The following is a 22,517-nucleotide window of genomic DNA, read 5'->3' on the forward strand; positions in this document are numbered from 1 at the left end:
ACAGTTGTGTACACTTACCATAAATGTAGATGTTCGAGTGTATTCACTGTTGCAGTCCTGGTTACCCTCCCTCCAGCCCCCTTTCTTCTTTTGGCTATACCTCTACTCTAGTTTACTATGCTCAAAAGCTTTTTGGTGTATTTGCTTTTTTGTTGGAGGTATAACATTGTATATTTATAGATTTAATTGCTTCCCATTAGGGGGGCACCTGACATATGAGGCAAGAAAAATTGCTGTAATGGCGTCGGCTGCATGTTTTATACCGCTGATGACCTGACGTCATGGAAGAAGGGACGGCAACTGACGCAGGACCCAAGACGATTTATTAATCAAGCCGACTGAGGGCTACTGCAAGCAGATAACCTAAATGTGATGACTGCAACAGTGAATACACTCAAACATCTACATTTATGGTAAGTGTACACAACTGTACTTTTTATAAATGACCAGAACAAGAGATCTTCTGCTGTATTTTTTTTTTTTGCCAAAGTCTGATAATGGAGAAGATGAACCCCCCACTGGACATGGAATGGAAGGTCTTCTCTTAGATCAGCTGTTTTGGTAAATGCATATCTGTGTTATTTACAGTGTTATTTGTAATCTACCATTTGTGAGTAAGACTGTAATAAGCTTGGTTCCGTTCTAAAGTTGCACAAGATTCTCACTTGAGTTTGGATTTTGAATACTATTGTACAGAAATGGTCCTTTAAGTGACCTAATGTCCTGGAAATCAACTGTGTTGTTCAATTTTTGTTTTCCTTGACTTCTCTGTAGCATTATGTATGTGTCTTTCATGTCTGTCCCAAAGGATGGTATAAATGGTTAATTATTCCTCTTTCTGTTTCTGAATTGTCGAGTTCCTTGTGGTTCTGCTGTAGGCCTTCTGCTATTTATGTGTAAATTCTTTTGGGAGACCTCATTAGAAGGATGAGAATTGCATATCATTGCTATACTGATGTGTAGTTGTGCCTTTTCTTCCCTGGGGTATACAGTGGTCATCAGCTTTCTTGTGGATGTGTAGTAAGGGACAGTGCAATGTATCCAAGGAAGATGCCGTGACAGTTTTTGTTCCATGACGCAGGTCTGCATTTTATTTTGCTGTACCCCTGTGTTATTTATGGACCGATGGGCTTGAATTTATTTGAAGGTTAGATTTATATTCTTAGTGAAACTAGGTACCTGCATTTTTTTAAGTCTTGGTATATAATGTTTGAAGCCCTGATCCAGACACCTTCCATCAGATTGTCCCCATTGTTGACTGCTACACTTCCATGTACTGGAGATTTCTTGACACAGAAGGTGAGCAGATGCAGTTGGTTTTGAACTTTGCTGCATGGCTGACAAAAAGTATTTGTCATTACCATCATGTCATGCTAGTGTTGTGGCACTTGCACTGGACTGGTCTAGAATAATCTGTAAATTTCTTGAACTACTGTAAATTTGGTCTTACTTGACTTGTGTCCCTCACATCTTCAAGTCTTGTTGTTCCCATAAAGTTCTGTTTTTGTCCTGTATTGTGCTGCCTTGGAGCTGCTACTAATTTTAAGGGTGTGGCTGAATCACATAGAATTCAGTTATTTGCATATTAGGTAGCTCAACAGTGGAACTCTATCACAGTTTTGGCATATTCCACATTTGGTCATTTTCTGGAGGCCAAGAAGTCTCTCTTGTTTTATCTCATAGGTAGGTACTAGGCTATCAGCCCAAGGGCCTACGTAAGCCTAGCCAACAAGGTTTCCTGGCTTACCCCACCCAAGAAAGTTATTTTCCTGTGGCACTGTCGAGCCGAGAAACAGAAGTAATCCCCGGGATGTATTTCCTATTTCACATCCACTCATCAAGATTTTTCTTGAAGAGTGCTAATGAAGAACTTTGCTTGACATAGATAGGTAGCCTGTTCCAGAGTATGTGAAGTCTTTGGGACAGGAATCTATCCCTCCAGCATGTCCTGTTTATTGTGGTGACAAGGTTTAGGTCCCTAGAGCGAGTAGCACGGAGGGATTGGGATTTCTTTAGGTGTAGCATGTCCAACAGCTCTGGGTTTGGCATAGCTTTATATGTTAGGCAGAGATCACCTCGGAGTAGGCGATATACTACGGAGTAAAGCTGGAGGTTTTTGAGACGGTCAGTGTAGGGCATTTGTTTGAGGCCAGTAATCCTCTTTGTGAGGTACGTCTGTGGCCTTTCCAGCTGCTGCAGATGTCTTGTGAGGTACATTCCAAAAGGGGCGTTGTACTCTATAATGGGTCTGAGTGTCAAGTAGAGAGGAACAATAACCTCTTTTTTCCTGGATGAGAACCCTTTTATGATGTGTGCCATATAGAAGGACTTCTGACTACAGTGGCGATGTGACTATCAAAGGAGAGACTACTATCCACCTGGGTCCCAAGGTCTTTTATCACACATTCGGTGTTAAGTAGATTGCTACCTATGTGGTAGTTCATGGGTACAGAGTTTTTACCAAAGGAGATGACACTGCAGTTTTTGGCATTGAGCTTCAGGCCATGGCTCTGACACCAGGCATCTGTCTCAGCGAGGTCCTTCTGTAGGATGTCCACATCATTTAGGGACTTGACTATGGCTCCTAGTTTGCAGTCATCTGCGAACTTCATTAGCCAGAGGCCTTCTGTGTTAGCCTGTACGTCAGAGAAGTAAATACCAAACAGGAGAGGCCCCAGGACAGAACCCTGTGGTACTCCACTTGTCACTGCTTTGAGGTCAGATTTGGAGTCTGCAACTTTTACAGTGTGGGTTCTGTCAGTGAGCCAGTTGGCAACCCATCTTGTGACATAGGGATTTATACCTCTTTTAGTGAATTTAGCTATAATTCCAGAATGGGGGATGGTGTTGAAAGCCTTGGCGAGGTCACGATAGGCTGTGTGAACCACCTTACCCTCACCTACGGCTTTGGTGACTGCCTCAAAGAAATCGATCAGGTTCAGGAGGCATGATCTGCCTTTCACAGACCTGAACTGGGTGGGATCCAGAGTTTGGAGGTTACTAATGTCTTTGTTAATGAGTTCCATGATGATACGTTCCATGGCCTTGCAGACCAGGCTCATCAGGATAATAGGTCGATAGTTCCTGGGATCAGTGGTGGCTCCCCCTTTGTGGAGTGGGATAACTGTTGCTGTGCACCATTCAGTGGGCATAAAGCCTGATGCGAGGCTATTATTGAGCATGGTGCTTAAGTGTGGAGCCAGTTCGTGTAAAACGCAGCCTGGGATGTTGTCCAGTCCCATGGATGCTGTGTTTTTGGCTTTAGAGAGTGCAGCTTTTATCTGCGTAGTTGTGATTACAGGGACTCTGCATTCTTCCTGTATAGATATGGGCCCTTTAGGGGATGGGGGGTAAAGTTATCACTGAACCTATCTGCCAGGATGTTGGCAATATCAGTTGGTTCTGTAATTTTCGTGCTGTTGTGCTGTAACTCAGAGCAGATTTGGGTGTTGCCATCGAGATTCTTGATTTAGCTATAGAATGCTTTGTGGTTGTCCTTAACATTAGTGGCGATTTTGTTTTTGTAGCTAGCTTTGGAGGATCTTATAAGGGATCTCAGCTTCTTACTGAGGCTGACCAGGGATCTCCTCCACTCATGTGATTTTACTCTCTTTTGCAACAGTTTCTTCATTCTGTTCTACAGTTTGTTTATGGCAGGGGACCACCAGATTGGCTTCCTTTTTTTGGAGGATAGCGTCTTGGTTCTGTTTTGGATAAGCGCGATCCATGCACTCGTGTAAGTGCTTTTAGAGTGTATTTGTGTAGGATTCAGCAGTCGTAACTGTATTGTCCATCTGCATCTCATCTCATCTTCATCTCCTATTTAATGTAATTGCTATACTTATCCCGTACTTTATTTATTAATGTATTTTGTTGCTATTGTAAGAATTCTTAAGCACTGTTACAAGTGGTTTTATCATTTATGAATATTAAAGCACATCATTAACTAAAATGATTTCATGTATTTTTTTTTTCTTGAAGGGAGTCTGTTAATCACTGCACTGTTGTGTCATCTGACATTAGATCTCTGAACTTGTAGCTTTAGTCATAATGTTTTCTTCTGTTTCTAGCAAACTACGATCATACAAGAGCTTGAATACCAGATGAGCCTTTTAAAGAGTGAAAAGTTGGCACTAATTGAACAGATTCGGATACTTGAGCGGTACGTATCACAGTGAAGAATTTTTGTTATAATTCTTATAATAAACAGTTGAGCATTAAGGACATGTTTAAGCAGCAGTGTGCATGTATATTTCTGTTTGGGTCCTTTCACTCTGATTTGAAATTAATGAGACACTTGCAATAATAATCTTTAGGTGCTTTCTGTTGTCATTGTTTTACTGTAATAGTTTGATATTAGGAATATATACTGTTTGCAGGCACATTGCATCTTCCTAGCTAAGTAGCCACTCTGTAGTTGTGTCCTACTTTGCCTTCATCTGATCTTTTCCTGTAACTCTGTATTATCATTACTGAATCCAGCTGTAGAAAGTTATTGGTACATTTTGATGTTACTGAATTTGTAGCTTGAGTACCCACAGGCATTATGTATTCTAAAGTTAAGGTTAGCCATGCCACTGTGCATGTTAGTATGTATGTTCACCCTTACAAAGATTGCTGTCTGTTCTTATGTGATGTTGTCTTTATTCCCCTCTCAGTTATGAAAAAGAGCTTGTTTGTTTTCAGTAGACATTTTTTAGCATTAAGAAAATGTATACTGGCTAACCTTGAGTAAGTAAAGTAAAATGTTCACTGTTATTAATGCATTAAAGTATTAAAGCTGCTAGAGAGGCATTTGCTTATGTGACTTCCTATATCTCTCAACCTCTTAGAGCAAGAAGTCAGGACAAAGCCGTAAATAAAAGTGGGACAAAAGCCCAAAAATAGGGGCAATTTTTAAATATTGCTCTTACAAACTTAGAAAGTTGATAGAATAACAGGTTGTATGTAACATGAATTTTCTGAAGGGCATTAAGTCTGAAACTCAGATGTCTGTCATTATTTTCTAACTTCAATCTTTAATGATTTAGCCACTAATTTGCCAGAAAACTAAAATTTTGTGAAAAATGTGCCAAAAATATGAGGTGGAAATCTGTACAGTTGAGAGGTATGCTTCCCACAATTTCAAACTGCATTACTTACTGTATCTGTTATTTTCACTTATTTGCTGGTTAGTACCCCTTTGAACTTTAATTACACTGTATATACTTCAGCTCCAGATCACTCAAGATCTACTGTCCAAATTTTTCGTAATTAGTTGTCTTCAACTGAAAGCCGGTGTTAGTGGAAAAACCCTGCCAAGTACTGTGCAAATGCAAGAAAGAACTACCATATTTAGTGTTTTTCCTTATTTTCTATCATCTTTAAGTTGTTTAAAAAAAGTTTATAGCTTAAGCTAAAAACATTAATGCATACGTCAACCTCTCTAAAACAACTAGAAGTTGATTTTAATTCAGTATATATTTATGACCAAAACACATTTACATCCCCCAGCAGCCAATGATCACAACATTATATTAGCTTTAACTTGCTCCTTTCTACCCATTCTTATCTTTTTACATTGTAAAGCTTGGATACATTACAACTTAGAGTGTATTTTCTTCCCTTAATATCATTAAGATATTCAGTAGTCACTGATAAAACTTCCTTCCCCCACTTTGCATTTAAAATGCCTTTGACTGCATACTATATGGGACTACGTTATACTGCTAACACACTTGCCTATGATTTATAATGGGAAACATAAAAACAAAAGTTGCTACTTAGTCACTTCAGTTCAGTTGGTGTCCTTTTAAACATTAATGGCATAAAATGGTTTGTGCTTACCAGTTCTCTCACTAGTTTAACACAGTCAAATAAATGTTGCCTTTTTCATCCACTTCTTTCCATAAAGTTGCAGTTCACATGTGTAAATTACATATAATGGGATGGATGGTTGGAGTCTATATTATAACCTCGAACGATTAAAAGAGTGAACGCTCTTTAATCGACCCCTGAAAATAGAATGCACTAACTCCCGAACACACGGAAAAGAGATTTTTTTTTCCCCTGGGAAAAAATTGCTGCTCCACCAAAAATAAATAAATAAATAAATCCAAATACAAAATAAAGTGTGGGGGAGGGCTTCACCCCCCCATACCCCCGATGTGGGGTGCTGTGTCCCCCACACCCCCCAGTACTTAAATATACCAACTCTGGGATCACACTACAGTGGAGGAAATGGCAAAGTCCCGAAAACGGCCCAGTGATTTTTTTACATGGGAAAAAAAATCTCTGTTCCGTGTGTTCAGGATTTAGTGCTTTCGATTTTAAGGGGTCTTAATCATTCGAGGTTGTAATACATACTGGATGATTTGATAGCTCTCCCAATTATTCACCAGTTTTGGTTTATTGCTGGTCTTTTTTTGATCACTGTGATCTCCAACCTCTGGTCTCTGAGTCCAAGGTACTCTTGATTTTGCTGCCTAGCTTTTTTTTTTTTGTCACTTAAGCATTTTGGCACAGTAAAAAATGCGTTACTGACTGTCTCTGCCTGGGTTTTCTTGTGAACAGAGTCCCATTCAGCTTGCTGGCTCACTATTTGTTGATTAAGCATTTTTTATTTCTTCCGTATTTTTCCTGCTTCCAAAAAAGTCATCTGCGTCTTGGCATCCCTTGATTGCTGGGATAAACTTGCTTGCCTTTTACCTAGTTTGCAGTGAACAATCATTTTCCACAAAGTCTGCCGTCTCCAGCTTTTCCTTTCTGTTACCTTTTTATCAGCTGTTTATGCTGATATGATTGCATCATTGCTGATGTTGGTTTCAGATGCTTTCTGTTAGGCATATTTGGAGTGTACACAGTGTGCATTCTCATTTGACAAATCTTGTGGAACACCAGTTGCTGAATTGGACTTCTGCAAAGTGCAGTCCTCACTGCTATTTCAAAACAAATCTCAAATTTTCTATATATGCATCTTCTGAATCTTGAATTTTTTGAAACATTTCTTCTTGAAAAGCATCATGTTCATCCATTTTTTTCCTTCATTTCAATCTCTGATTTCTGAAGTTTTATCAGCGTATGTGAATGTCCACTTAGTTTCTTCTGTTTCTTTCAGCCTTATATCATGTGATTTTATATTTTCCTCCAGTGTTACAGCAACTCACCCCAGAGTGCATTTGACGTATTTTCCCCTCTACATTCCTGGAAGCCATCTGCTGTACTAAATTTTATTTTTTCCCTTCTGTATTGCTGGAAGCCATCTCCTGTACTAAATTTGCAGTTTGAACTGAGTTTTGCTTAACAGCTGTGAGATTATACCATCTAGATCTTTTTCTTGTTTTCTGATCAGTTTTTCATGTTGACATCCATACAGGGCAAGTAAACATTTACAGAATTTTACGAAAGTTGACATGTTTTTCTGCTTTTTCTTTAAAAAAAACAGTTTCTGGATTTTCACACTGGTACTGTTGTAATCAATGTTTTGTGTTAAGTGCTATATTATGACTGAGCAAAATGCCCCTTTTTTAATGTAGTCTCTGGAGAAAACTTTCCCAGTACAGGTATAACATTTTGTGCCCTCTCCATGCTTAAGTGTAAACAGTATAGATTTAAGTAAACATATAAGAATACAATATTAGAATTAGCAAGGACGTTAATATACAAAACAGTAAAATAAAAAGATTTTTTATGCAGTAAGTAAAACATGCTCGTTTGATACCCATTTTATAGCTGCAGTTAAGGGTTGGTTTTATTGATTAGTATAAGAGATAAGATGGAGCTTAAATGTACTGTTATATGATAGTTATAAATACTTAGTGGGGTTTATCTGGGTATTTGAAAGTTAGGGTGGTGTCCTCTTAATCTGTGTCAGGCCTTACTGGAGGAGCAGGCCCAAATAGTTCAGTAATTTTAGTTTTTGTTAGGAATGTTTAGTGTTGATTTCAGTTCTGTGGAGGGTGACCTTCCATAATTTAGCTGTGTGTAATGCATATAGCGAACCCCCATAATGATTATTTGATCTTGTGTGGAAATTAAATATCAGTCTTGAAATAAGCGTTCTGTCATTCATTATGTTTGGCAATAATGGTATTTACAGCAGGACATTTGTTTAGGGTTGTATCGATTGTAGTGTGCATTCTTTAGTTGTCTGAGTTAGCTGTCGTCTTGCAAGTCCGAATTCTCAGTGTTTTTGTATTGTCGCCTTTAATACAGGTAGAATTTGCCATTTAGGCACTATAGCTGACACCATAAATTAACGTAACTTACTTTACACAGTTTGATACCACCAAAAACATCATCATCATCATCATCCCCCTTTTTCGACATGGGGTCGGGGAATCGTGCTGTCGCCATCTGTCTTGATTCAATGCCACACTTCTGCCTTCTTTGACATTCATATCTGACTGTCGAAGATCTTCTTTCGCACATTCCATCCACCTCTTTGCTGGGCATCCTCATTTCTTTTTCCGTCTTCCTGTCTGTCACAGATCTTCTTCACCAGATTGTCTTCTGCTTTTCAGCACGTGTCCAAGCCACTGTAATATGTTTTATCTTTTATGCAATTGAAGCTACTTTGGCTTATGCTCTAGTGTCCTTATCTGTCCCACAGAATGCATCCTACCACCCTTCCCGGGCACTTCATTTCCATCGCCTGTAGCTTCTTCATCTGCTCTGCCTTTACTGCCCAGGTTTTTCTGTACCATACACTTGTACTGGTTGCACCACTGTCTTGTGCACCTTACTTTTCAGCTTCTCTGACATTCCTCTGTCATAGACTACACTTGACACTCCATGCCAGTTGGCTGCAGCCCCTCTGATCCCAGCTTTGACCTCTTCATTCAGACTTCCTCTCTCCTCAACCATCCCTCCTAGATACTTGAAGCTATTTGTCTGTTCCACTATCTTCCTTCTGTCTCTTTTCTCAGCTTCTTCTGATTTCCCCAGATTGTTGCCATTACAACTGTCTTATCTGTGCTTAGTTTCATCCCATGTGCCTTCAGTTTTGCATTCCATTCCACTATTCCACTATCGTTTGCTGAAGTTCTTCCTCAGGGTCTGCTTGTAATGCCAGATCATCTGCATACAGCAGCTTTGTTGATCTGTCACTTCCAGCCTGTTTGCTAATGTAGTCCATAAGCTGTATGAACAGCACCAACACCAAAAAACACCACCCCAAAAAATAATTACCAAAAACGTGTACTAAAATATCTGGGAAACAAATTTAAATTCAGCATAGATACATTCATCTACTGTCTACCTAATGTAGAGAACATGGGAACAGATGATGGAGTTAGGAACTTGTGTGCTCAGGAAGGTGTCACTTTAAACTGTGCTTCACTAAGAGGAAAACAAGTGGAAACAATTGCAGTATCATGGCTGTCTAGACATATATAAATGGTCAGGCGTTGAAAAGGTCAAACTGGAAAAAAATCCCTTTAGTTTAACTGAAAGAAATACATTATTTTTATGTGTGTGTGTGTGTAAGTGTATATATATATATATATATATATATATGTGTGTGTGTGTATGTGTATATATATATATATATATATATATATATATATATATATATATATATATATATATGTGTGTGTGTGTGTGTCTACTTGACCTAAAACTCATTTGACTGACACCCATTTCACCAACATTTAAGACATAGGGCCGGATTCACGAAGGCTTGTACGGAGTCTTAGAGTAGAGTAAGACTCCATGCAGCCATCATGTCCGACGAGCGATCCAGGAACAGCCTGTAGGGGCATGTAAGAGAGCTCCTAAAACGGCTCTTACACGGACAGGGCTGGGATATGCAAATTACCTCGATTGCAGGCGAAAGGCATGCAAATTAGGTAGATTTGCGATTCAGGAAACCCAAACCTGTCCGAGTAAGAGCAGTGTTATTTGCAGAATTGTACTTGACACCGGAGTACTGTTCTGCAAATAGCAAAACTGAGCCATGACAGCTCCAAATAAAGGTTGCATCCAGTGCAGGAAGCATGCCAATGACCAAATATACAGCCATGTGAAATGTTTCCTGATGCAATATGAAAATAAAAATATTTTTTTTCGCCGATTTCCGATGTTTAAGCGTAGGGCAGCGCCGCGCAAACGGGCTGCGCTCTAAAACCCAGAATACTAAAAATTAAAACCCACAAATTTTTAGTAAAATTGTCAATGTGCAATGCAAGGGAATGGCAGGCTGAAGACAACATGGCCAACAAGTAGAGATTGCCAAGGGGGGAAGCTCAGTCTAAGACATGTAACCAAGCATTAGTAGGCAATCCTATGTAAATGAGCATTAGGATAATGAGTCGCAAGTTTACATAGCAAATGAGCACAGTCAATGGAGTGTAGGAGTAGGATATGGGGAGTAACAGAGTAAAAGATAGGCGACATCATGAGGGGGGTATGTATGAAAGAAGTGAAGCTCATTGGAGCAGAGTGGCATGTGCCAGCTGTCATTTACACATCATGGAAAGAGGTGTGTCAACAGGTAGGCTAGGGAAAGGCAAGAAATGGAAGGTGTATGCCGTGGATAACACCAAAGTTTCTTGCTGAGCGGGTATGCGTGCGTGTAAACCCGAGTAAAACAGAGTGCACGCGTGTAAGCGTGAGTGCTCGCGTTTAAGCCGGAGTAAGCATGTATAACGCTGTTGAAAGAGTTGTAAGCGCGTTTGTGCTGGTGTGCGCGTGGTTTAACCCGAATAAGCAAGTTTTACTCTGTGTAAGCATGTGTGCGCGCGTGTTAGCTGCTGTGCGTGGCGCTCCCCCCTGAGGAAACGGAAAGGAAAAAGGAAGCACAACAAATAGTAGGAAGCTACCAGGGAGTACTAGCAGAGCTAGCAGGTGAAAACAATCAGAATCAGGCACAGTACACTAGCCCAGCCCAGCCTAGCACTTAAAACTCTGCAAACAACAGTCCATTATGTTTCTCACAACAGACACTGCAGTAAGCTAATAGAAGTGAAAACTGAAAAAGCTTTACTGAGACAAAGAAATGTTAGGGGCTGCCATTGCTGTTATAAGGCGACATATGCAACATGCTGAGGGTGGTGACAATGGAAATGCTGCTGGACAACCCACAGTGAGGAGACGGAGAAGAGTGTACAGGCCCAGGGTAACCTACCAGGGGCTACATGAGCTGGAGATAGTGGAGCGCTATAGAGTGGACAGAGACCTCCTGCAGCAAGTTGTTGAGCTGTGCAGGCCACGCCTTACACACAGAACCAACAGAGGGGAACCCATCCCAGTGGAAACCAAGGTATGTGTTGGCCTAAGAATATTAGCAACAGGTACCTTCCAGAGACCAACTGGTGATATGATGGGGATATCACAGGCATCAGCATCCAGGGTACTACACCAGTTCCTGGATGCCATGTCAGCACATGTCGGTGATCATGTATATTTCCCCAATTCCCATGAGGTATTGGCCAGCAATATGCGTCTCTTCCAGCAAATAGCGGAATACTCTGAGGTAGTGGATGCAATAGACTGCACGCACATAGGCATCAAAGCACCAGCCGGTGAGCGGGGTAGGGTCTACTTCAACTGCAAGGGCTTCCCCTCCATCAACTGCCAGGTCGTGTGTGATGCCCAGGGCATAATACTGAATGTTTGTGCAGGCTGCCCTGGAAGCTACCATGATTCCCATATCTGGCATCTGACGCAGCTGTACCAGACATTTGCCAACGGGGACATCCCACATGGTCACCTAGTGGGGGATGCTGGCTATGCACTGGAGCCATGGCTGATGACACCCATCAGAAACGCACACACACCTGAACAGGAACGCCATAATGAGGCACACGCACAAACATGTAATGTAATAGAGCGTGTGTTTGGGCTGCTCAAGTCACTGCTCCGGTGCCTGGACACATCTGGTGGAGCCTTGCAGTACTCACCAACTACATGTACCCAAATTGTCATGGTATGTGCTATGCTACATAATATGATCCTGCGAAAACAGCTGCAGCAGGACCAGCATAGGCCTGGGCCAAATAGCCCCCCACCATTGTCAAGGCCATCACAGGCAGAGCGTGACTCGGAGGAGGAACAACCTGAGCCTGCCCCAGTAGGCAGAAGGAGGCGTGCCCAATATGCTTTGGCCTTGGCAAAGAGGCAACGCATAGCACATACACTGGCTCAGTAGGAACTCTGGAAATGATGCCTCTCTCCGACTCACACATATAGTAAAAGGGATGCCTAAGTTGACACAACCTGCTTTCAAACATGTACAGGGAGTGTAGTATGTGCATCCGACATAGGCAGCCCTGCAGCACAACCTAAGGCATGATTGCCATGTGTTAAGCAATATAAAGCACTGCTAAACAGCATTTACCACCATGTAGTATATGCAAACAAAATCCCACACACCAACTAGCACAATTGTGTTCAATGTTCAGTAATGTTGGGCAACTTCCAGCAATGTTGGTGAATATTGAGCAATGTCGGACAAGCCTGGTCTAAGTAGGGCATAGCTGAACAAAAGCCAACATGCTCATATTTGCTTAACAGGCCCTTAAGCAGTCTGGTCTGCTCAGTATGAAAATATAAAGCAGTGATGGGCCTCGAACCCAGGATACTGTGCACTATAGCCAAAGTACTGAACCACTAAACCATCACCATATTGCAGTGGTCAGCCTGTATGAAGGAATGTTGATAAGTCTATGCAAAGTATTTCATGGAAACCCTGCAGGCACAGCATAATCCTTGTTGAGTTATGACACAAAGGTAAGTCCTGCAGTGAGAACAGAACCTGACTTCCAACACACACTGTATAAATGTTAATATCGGTCATGTTCGCACACATCAACAAATGTAGTGGACCTCTGATAGCAACATACTGAAAGGTCACACTGGGCATGCTCACACACTCGAATAAATGAGACAAATGTCAGGCAACAAAACACGGAATGGCAGAACTGGGCATGCTCACACAATTAGGCCATGTCTGAGTACAGCAGTGGGCCACGCATATCTGGCAGTTGCATGTGTTAACCCAGGAACCTGTCACTATACAGCAATCCGCCCTGTGCACACAGTTATATGACAACAGACACATCTATAATATAGTGGAACCCTGTCATAATCAAATATGTTCTGCAGATACCAAAGTTGTTCATAGAAACTGGTAAAGCAAAGATGATAAAGACCTGCAAACAGTATCAGCAATAAACATTGTGCATCTTGAACATTAGCATAGGTTCAGAGGATGATGCTAGGCTATCTGCCCATGGGCATGTACAAGCATAGCCAGAGTGTGTTTGGCATTCGCAACCCTGTCAGATTACTACACTGTGTGTGTGAATAGTAGGTCACACAAGATAGCTCATGTACGTTTAGGCTAGTGTGCCTCTGTCTAGCAGGGACACAGAAGATATCCCAGGGGTAAACATACGATCGCACATACTGTCAAGATGTCTCCAGTAGGTGGTCAGTGGGTGGCTCTGCCTATGTGAAAGTGGGATTACATTCTGGAGTGAGTGGAGCCTCTGGGATAAAAATCTGTCCCTCCACAATGTCCTATTAACATCTGTGCTGAGGTATATGTCCCTGGAGTGTGTAGCTCCAAGGGAGTCGGATATCCTGAGGTGGAGCATGTCCAGTAATTCTGGGTTGGGTATATCAACAACAGGCACGCATCATATCTGAATAGGTGGTAAGCGACTGAGTAGAGCTGGAGTTACTGCATCTGAACTGTGCAGAGCATCTGTGTGAGTCCCTAGATCTGCTTGGTGAGAAACTTCCGTGGCCAATACAGTTGCTGCAGGTGTCGGGTAAGGTACACCCCAAATGTGGCATTGTAACCAAGCATGGATGTGATGAGTATAGGGGCACAATGACCTCACTCGAGCTAGATGTGAAACCATATGGGATAAGGTGGCCCACATAGAAGGTGTGTCCAACCACTTCGGCAACATGAATGTCAAAGGCGACGGTACGAACATGTCATGTCCCCAACCCCTAACAACTCCTACTGTATGTAATGGAGTACTACCTATGTGGTAATGTGTGGGCATGTTGTTATTCCCAAAGGGGATGACTATGCAACTAATGGCATTTTGCTGTAGGCCATGGCTTAGGCACCAGTCATGCATCTCTGTGAGATCCTGTTTGAGTATGCATGTGGCAGCTGGAGAGTTGATCATGGCACCCAGTTTGCAGTCAAGTGCAAACATGTTCAGCCATATTCCCCCTGTGGTAGCCTGTACGTCAGACAAATATATACTGAACAAGAGAGGTCCCAGGACCGAGCCGTGTGGGATGCCACGTGTAACTGGTGTATAGTCAGACATGGCACCTGCAAGTCAGACCATGTGTGTGCTATCCCTGATCCAGGTATCAATCCATCGTGTGAGATATGTGTCCATATCGACGCTGGTGAGCCTATGCATAATGGCGCAGTGGGTTATTGTGTTGAAGAGTTTTGCAAGGTTCAGGTAGGCTGTGTGGACAGCCGTCCCTATGTCGATGGACCTGTTAGCCATTTAAAGAATACGAACAGGTTCAAGAGGCAAGATCTGCCCACAACAATGCTGAAATGTGTAGGACACCGTGTCCGTAGGTTCCCGATGTCTATGTGTATGAGTCCCATGACAGTACACTCCAAAACTGTGCAGAACAGGCTACTTAGGCTTATAGGGCAATATTGTCTGTGGTCCGTTGTGGCACCAACTCTGTGGAGCGGGACCACTGTCGCTGTATGCCATTCCTTGGGTACATATCCTGTGGTAACTCCGATATTGAACATTGATGTAATGTGAGGGTTACGTCTGTCATGATGCTCGTGTAAGATGCAGGCTGGGACACCGTCTGGTCACATTGATACTGTGATGTACGCTTTGGGGAGGGCAGCACTTACCTGCTACTGTGTGATGTCAAGGAGGTTATACTCTGTTGGGATGGATAGTTGCTCCTTAGGGGGGATGGGTGGGAGACATCTGCACTGAACCTGTTTGCCAGGATGTTGGCAATGCCAGTGGGTTCAGGGTAGGTTTAGTCAATATGCAGTAACTCACAGCATATCAGTGAGTGTCCACCCAGGTTCCTGACATAACTGAAGAAGGCCGTGTGATAGTCCTACGTGTCTGTTGCAATTGTCCGGTAGAAGCGGCCCTTAGAAAAGTTCATGGGTGATCGTAGCTGTCTGCTAGTACAGATTACAGATGCCTTCCCAGTCCGGGATTGTGCTTTATCATGTAGTAGCTTCCTCCTGATGTTGTACAGCTTATTAATGGCTGGTGTCTACCAGACAGGTCCCCTGCCATTGGAGTAGTGAGTCCTGTTGTTACTTGGGATAGCACAATCCATGCAGTCCACTAGGTGTCCATAGAATGTGTATGTAAAGGATGCAGCAGTGTGAGCCATATTTGCCACGGTCTCAGGGTCTCTGAAGGATACCACCTTGCTGCGGTGAAGTGAGACATTGGCTCATGAGAAGTTCACCAAGATTACCCAGGATGGATGTGTGGAGGGTATATGCATGTCCAGTGAGATACATTTATGTTCTGACCTTACCAATGAGGGGTATATCGCTGCTGTGGAACATAGAGTCCCCGTGTTGGTGATGATCAGGTCCAATAAGTATTCCCCCTTGTGGCTGTGCTGACTGGTTGTGCCATAGCATATGAGTCTACAAATTGTAGCGACTGTTGGGTGAGGGTGTCGGGGCTTGAGTAGTATGCCCAGTCAATATTTGTGTATATGAAGTCACACAATATAATGGTGTTTGTGGAGACCTTCATATTCTTCATAGTTCCCACGAAAGCAGAGTGTAGTTCCTGAGTTTGGGAGTGTGTTCTGTAGCAGGCAACAAACTGAAAGGCAGTATTGCACAATGGTGGTTGTATATGTATGGTCTGTGATGCTTTGTGCAGTGCTACTAACCCAGAGTTGTGTGTATCTGTGATGTATATGGATACTCCCCCTAGTTGTGTTGTCTGTTCCAAGGCTTGTTGTCAGACAGCATGATATGAAACATAACCTGGTAGTGCTGGTGTGCATAAGCGAGCCTGAACCAGGCGTCTGTCATTGCACAGATATCGCTATCCTCCATACTGAGGAGAGTCCTGAGTGGCCACAATATGAGGTTAACACAACTGTTGTTGAGCAGCATTACCCTTAGTTTCATTTAACCTGTAATGTCTATGGAAGTGGGTTTGTCTTCTGAGCCCTGCTTAAAAAAGGCACTATGGTGGTAGCAAGAGCCTTAGTCAGCATTCCAAAGTCCAAGGGTGACAGGTGCAAGCTGTCCATAGTGAAGTTACGTGGCATGTTGAGCATGTCACCATAGGCCGACAGACACTGTATCCCCTATGAATTAAACAAATTTGTTAGGCAACTGTTAAATGTGATATGTGTCTCCGTTTACTGTGACATCATAATTGGTGGGTGTAAGATGCTAGACAAGGTCAGGGTCATACTGGCCTGGGCTGCATGATCAGAGTGTTCCTCCATGTATCATGTCATGTGGTCCAGGGAGTAACGTCTGAGGTTATACACACCAGCATGGATAATGATGGTGCCAGTCCTGTACTTGCTTTGGAGTGACCTGACTGCCTGTGTTTTGTGGCAGATCCTGGCACCCAACAGACAGCCCAAAGTGACTATTCCCTTGTTAGGGCTGGTGAGTGGTACGTCAGTGTGTCTGACAATAAGTGTCGCCTATTACAAGTGTATTAGGTGTGTTGTTTAGCCTGAAGGGCAGTGACTGTGTGACACACTGACATTGTGAACTATGTGATATGTGGGTATTATAGTGGGGTAGCAGGTGTGTGTGTCTGCTTTGGAGGTCTCTGCTGCTTAGGTAGAGTACATTTTCAGTATCCGAGTATGTCTATGTGTGACAATGTGGATTGGGTGCTGTTGCTAGAGGATATGTGAGACTGATATGTGGTGTGTGTGGTTACCTTCATCACCTGATAGACTGTGCCAGTCATGGGTCGAGAGAGTTCAGCACCCTGTATGTCTATATAGGTGCATCTCACACGTATATCTGAGTTTGTTGGGAGGAGGAGAGGGTTGTCTGTGCACGAGGCAGATGTGACATTGTGTCAGTATCACAATGTCCACCAGCTGGACTGGAGAGTACACACGAAACCGACCCCTGGACATGCCAGGATATTATCATGACATACTCTGCAGCCTGATCACAAAGGATCAGTAGGGTGTTAAGCGTGTAAAAGAGTATAACAGGGATTAGTGCTCATGTTCGTTGGTGTTTTGTAAAAAGTAGCTGAGAAGGAGTCCAGACTGAATCATGACACCTCCTTCAGCTATGTCATAAATAGCAGTGTACACCCATATATGTCCTGAGTTAGGGCCAGCTGTACCTGAGTGACCATGCCGACATCATGACAGACAGGCCCATATGTGCATTCCCACCTCCCACTGACAATAGTCCATATCATCATACCAGGAGATATCACATGTAGAATGGACGAGCAGCTACCCCCACTGCCAAAAGCATGGCAGCAAGTGGAATACATTGATTCCCAATATGTGTCATACACAAACTACAGAACAAACAGATCATGCACCTGAACAGTCAGCTGAGCCTCACCCCCTGCATAGGATGTGGGACCGTTGAATGTGTCACAGCTACATATGGCACTCCCTACAAGTGTTGGTGCACAACACACCATGGGAAGTCAAGTCCAGTACGCCTATGAAGTCTGATCCGCAAGGTCATGGAGTCCATCATGGTTGCAGTCATAAACAGAGCTATTGGAAGCTGACATACACACAACCCTACCAACTGTGATATGTTCATGTGCGGATCATGGTTCCCAAACCTGCTAGACTGTTTGAAAGGCAGCCACCCAGGACATACATCAATGAACACATCTACACATGTCACTTAGACTTTGAATAGCCCTTTATCAGCATCCCAGACACATGTAGTAGCCACAAAACCAACAAGCTGTGCATAAATATGTGTTGACATATGACGGAATGTCAGTGTGTCCACAGATAGATCACACAAGGTAAGGATTCTGATGTCTTGTTCAACCTGCTGACCCATATGGACCATTCCTGGAATGGCAGAAAGCAAAGTGTACACACATCACCATGTCACCATCCTATAAATACAGCAGGAGAAGGGAAACCAGCCAGTAAAGCAAATAGTGTGCCGTGTTAATGCGTCTCTCTCTAGTATCATAACATAGTTAGGTAGGGGTTTGAATCCTGCAAACAGTGTGAGTGTGTGTGTGAGTGTGTGTGTGTGTGTGTGTGTGTGTGTGTGTGTGTGTGTGTGTGTGTGTGTGTGTGTGTGTGTGTGTGTGTGTCTGTGTGTGTCTGTGTGTGTCTGTGTGTGTGTGTGTGTGTGTGTGTGTGTGTGTGTGTGTGTGTGTGTGTGTGTGTGCGCGTGTGTGTGCAGTTTCCTTTGAGAGGTGTCCCCTTTTTGGAAACTGGGAAAACTCACTAAAAGAGGTACATTCCTCTTTGGAAAGTCTGATGATGTCACCATCCTACAAATACAGCAGGAGAAGGGAAACCAGCCAGTAAAGCAAATAGTGCGCCGTGTTAATGCGTCTCTCTCTAGTATCATCACATAGTTAGGTAGGGGTTTGAATCCTGCAAACAGTGAGTGTGTGTGTGTGTGTGTGGGGGGGGGGGGGTTGTGTATGTGTGCAGTTTCCTTTGAGAAGTGTTCCCTTTTTGGAGACTGGGAAAACTCACTAAAAGAGGTACATTCCTCTTTGGAAAGACTGATGATGTCACCATCCTACAAATACAGCCGGAGAAAGGGAAACCACCCAGTAAAGCAGATAGTGCGCTGTGTTAATGCATCGCTCTCTAGTATCATAACATAGCTAGGTAGGGGTTTGAATCCTGCAAATGCTGACTGTGTGTGTCACTGTTGGTCAATGCGGTGTGGGTTTTGCTTTTACTATGGTATGACATAGTATGATTACAACAGTAAGTGCATTGCACACATCAGGTATCTGTGTGGCAAATATATATGTGTACATGTCCCCTCAGTCAGTACATAGGTGTGAAGCATGCATACTACATGTATGCATTTATTTCCATTGACAGGTTGTGCCGCTGCTTCTCAGATCATAGGTCACATATGTATGTATGTGACAAGGCCATCCACTGTCGTGTTCTGTGGCCAAGGTCATCTGTGGCACACACACCCATGACAGTTACTTAAAAGTAGTGTGAGTGAGGGTATATGTCAGACATGGTCATACACAACAAAGACTGCCAAGAATGGACAGTCTTTATAGGTGTACGACTGCCTTGTGGATATGCAGTCGGGCCTCTAATGTCTTATGTGATGCACCTTGGGACTCTACAATACCCATGTATATGTGGATACCAAGGGACACATGACATAACATGAGGCTGTATGTACACATTGGTACCCAACATACATGTTGAGGGCTACCACCTGTGTGGTACTGATGGGATAGTATGTATAGTACATGAGGATGACTATGCCATAGTCGGCTTACTGCTATACAGCATGTATCAGACAACAGGTATCTGTCTGTATGATGCCCTTGTGCAGGATATGCATCCCATCCAGGGAATGCATTGTAGGCCAATCCATGCATTTCCAGATTTGGATGGACATATCCCTAGTGTGTCTGCATGTACTTAAGGGGGCTATATGCCAAACAGGTGTGGTCACAGGAATGGGTGGCGGTCATTACCACTGGTTAGTGTTATAGTGTAGCACCGGAAGGATCCAATTGTTACTGGGTTCCCTACTACTGTGTGTCATTTGTCAGGAAATCATCCAGTGATTGCTTAAAGTCATGCTGTTGAGGTTGTGTATACTACCAGACCGCAAATCATTGACAGATATTAATGGCATCACCCACAGCATAGTGTCAACCCATGTTAGTACATAACTGTAGTAGAATGCATACTGGCCATTGAAAGATACTGTGAGCTGTTAACAGTGTGTACGACAGAGTATGCCACACGTCCCATGTGTCCACTATGCACGTACATGCAGACAGTGCGCACCCAGCATGTTCACAGATGTACACTTGCTAATCTGTACTGCACACATCACACACATACTGTACACTCACTAACACATGCTGGCAACACATTACACTTCAGCCAAGTGGCACATGGGTGGACAATACATACTCAGACCTAACAGTGGTGTAAACAATGCTACATTGACAATCAGAGCTTTGATGCATAATGTCCGCTCAGATATACCTACAAGGATGTCGTTACACTTCCTTGTTGACAACTTGCTATTATTGCTACACTGCTGTAGTGTCACCCTGTGCATCAGCACCATGTTTGCCTGTCCCTTCGTCAATGATGCAGATGACAGGAGGCGACATGGGTATCCTCATATGCACAGGGCGTTATGTTGTTTGCCAGAGCCTGACATTGACCCATCCAATCGATGTGTGTGTGTGTGTGAGGGACAACAGTACAGCATGGGCCAATGTTGATGTAATGTGTGTGTGTATGTGTAAGCCCTAGTTGTTTGGTTAATGTGTGTGTGTCTGTCTGCACACAGCTCCACCATGTGGCTGCCATATATGGTAATTTGTGGGACAGCCACAGACTGTACCTGCTAGGCTGTACAGATCACTGTCTCCGGCCACGGGCACAGTACCTGTGCCTGGCAGGGGTGCTACGGACAGTATCGGGTACCAACCCTGACTGGGTACTGTCATCAGAGGCAGAGGTATGACGACTGGACCCACGTCCCCTGCTGAGACTGGCCAGAGCCACGTGCATGTGGTCTACTGGGACGGTCAATGGACAGGCCAGCCCCAGCATTGCTGGGGCTGGTACTGCCACTACGGGAGCGGCTGTGAACTGTGGGCTGTCCGCGACCACTGCCAGCTGTTGCTGTTGCTGGCATGCGTCGACGTCGCAACCGTCCCGCACGGTCCTGGCTCATGGAAGACATGTTGTGGAGGGCATCTAATGTCTCCCCCCAACGTCTATCAACGACCTCTGTGTAAGTCCGGATGGCACCGGCAAGGTCACGGATGCGGTCATTGATAGCGGTGTAATGTGCCCTCTGCACCCTAAGTCCCTGCCTGGAGTACCGTTCCATACGTGCCTTAGCCTGCATTACAGCCCGAAACATACTGGTCGTCGTAAGACCTGTGAGGACACGCCTGCCAGGGGCAATATGACCAGTGGTGCTCCCCCGAGAACCCCTGGACCTCTGCCTATGTGGTACCGTTTCAGTTCTACGGCTATGGCTGCTGTGAGGGGATGCAAGTGCCATTGGTACCACACTCTTCTGGTCAATGCCAACTGTATGCTGTCCCTCGCCTATGGCCATTGGTGGTGAGGGATGTATTGACAGTATGAGTGTGCGCATAGATGGGGTTGAATGCTGTGTACTGTCGATTGGCGGACCAATGACAGATCCTGTCAAATCTTCCTGTGCCAATATACATGTGTCATCATCACCACTATTCGTGGCAGTGGCTTCAGGTTGCCTGCTGCTTTGGCCAACCCCTAACTCAGCATCTGTGAGAGGAAGACAGGAAGCACACGTTACGGTCTGCACATGCACACATGAACACTAATACACACCTCACTACAGCATATACACACACACATATACCAGCAATCCAACACATACTCTATAGTGGGTGAAGGTGGGTGTAAGTATCACAAGGTAGACAGTCACCACACATGTCAGCATGCAGAATATGTGTTGCACAAGATGATGCAGTGCAAGTGTAGACGCCCCTATTACATGGCAGTATACATGGCTTTGATGCAACTGTGTAGTTGTTCAGTGATTGGCTACACCCTGGAACACAATATGTACATGGACACAACATTGCTATGCAGGTATTATCAGCTCTGCAATGCCCTGTGCACCATCACTCTCAAGTATACATGCCATGGCTGCATGTGGTATCTGTGTGACACATAGATATCCATGTCTGAGTGCAGTGCCTGTGTCCATAGCAGATAATAGTGGGCACAGGTATAGCACATGCATGCTGTGTACACACACGGGATGTGTGGTGCATGTTGACATGAAGGAATCCCAATGCTCGACATGGCCAGTGTACAGTAGTTATGGTGAGTGTGGGACATATTGCAGATATGTGGGTGCCAGACATGGCATGGCATGCTGCACGACTGCAACATTAAACACCACACATACCCAATGTGTGTCAAGTGACTTGTACACCCACTAGCATTCCAGGACATATATGTGACACTTTGTGTGGATGGTGACTGCTGTGCATATTGTGTATATTGGCATATGTAAGCACACAGACATGCTATGCATATTGTGTACAGGTGCATATGTTTGCACACACACAACACTGGGGTGCAAAGCAATGACTGCTATGAGTAGTACTGTGGTCACTGTAACTGGATGGGGTGTAGTACCCTGTGCCGTCATCAACATGCATCTTGTGGTCACTCACAGCTACTAATGTGTGCAAGACCACCGCCTAGCGTGCTGTACCTGAACTGCAGTGCCGTGGCTACGTTCACAATTACACAGCCACCTTGTACATGGGTGTGTGAGGTGCCCAATAGGGAGTATTGCCTAACATGACTGTGTT

General features: G+C 43.8%; 1 protein-coding gene across 1 annotated transcript in view; it reads left to right on the top strand.

Annotated features, from left to right (window-relative positions):
• Nucleotides 1-22,517, top strand: part of RELCH (RAB11 binding and LisH domain, coiled-coil and HEAT repeat containing) — a gene marked incomplete in the record, with an annotated part of 1,574,926 nt that overhangs the window by 416,217 nt on the left and 1,136,192 nt on the right. The window contains 1 exon segment of the mRNA XM_044065183.1: nt 4,071-4,162. Coding sequence (XP_043921118.1) covers nt 4,071-4,162 — 92 coding nt within the window.

The sequence above is a fragment of the Protopterus annectens genome, chromosome 3.part0, assembly GCF_019279795.1.
Source record: "Protopterus annectens isolate FY-2018-M chromosome 3.part0, PAN1.0, whole genome shotgun sequence".
Classification (NCBI taxonomy): domain Eukaryota; kingdom Metazoa; phylum Chordata; order Ceratodontiformes; family Protopteridae; genus Protopterus; species Protopterus annectens.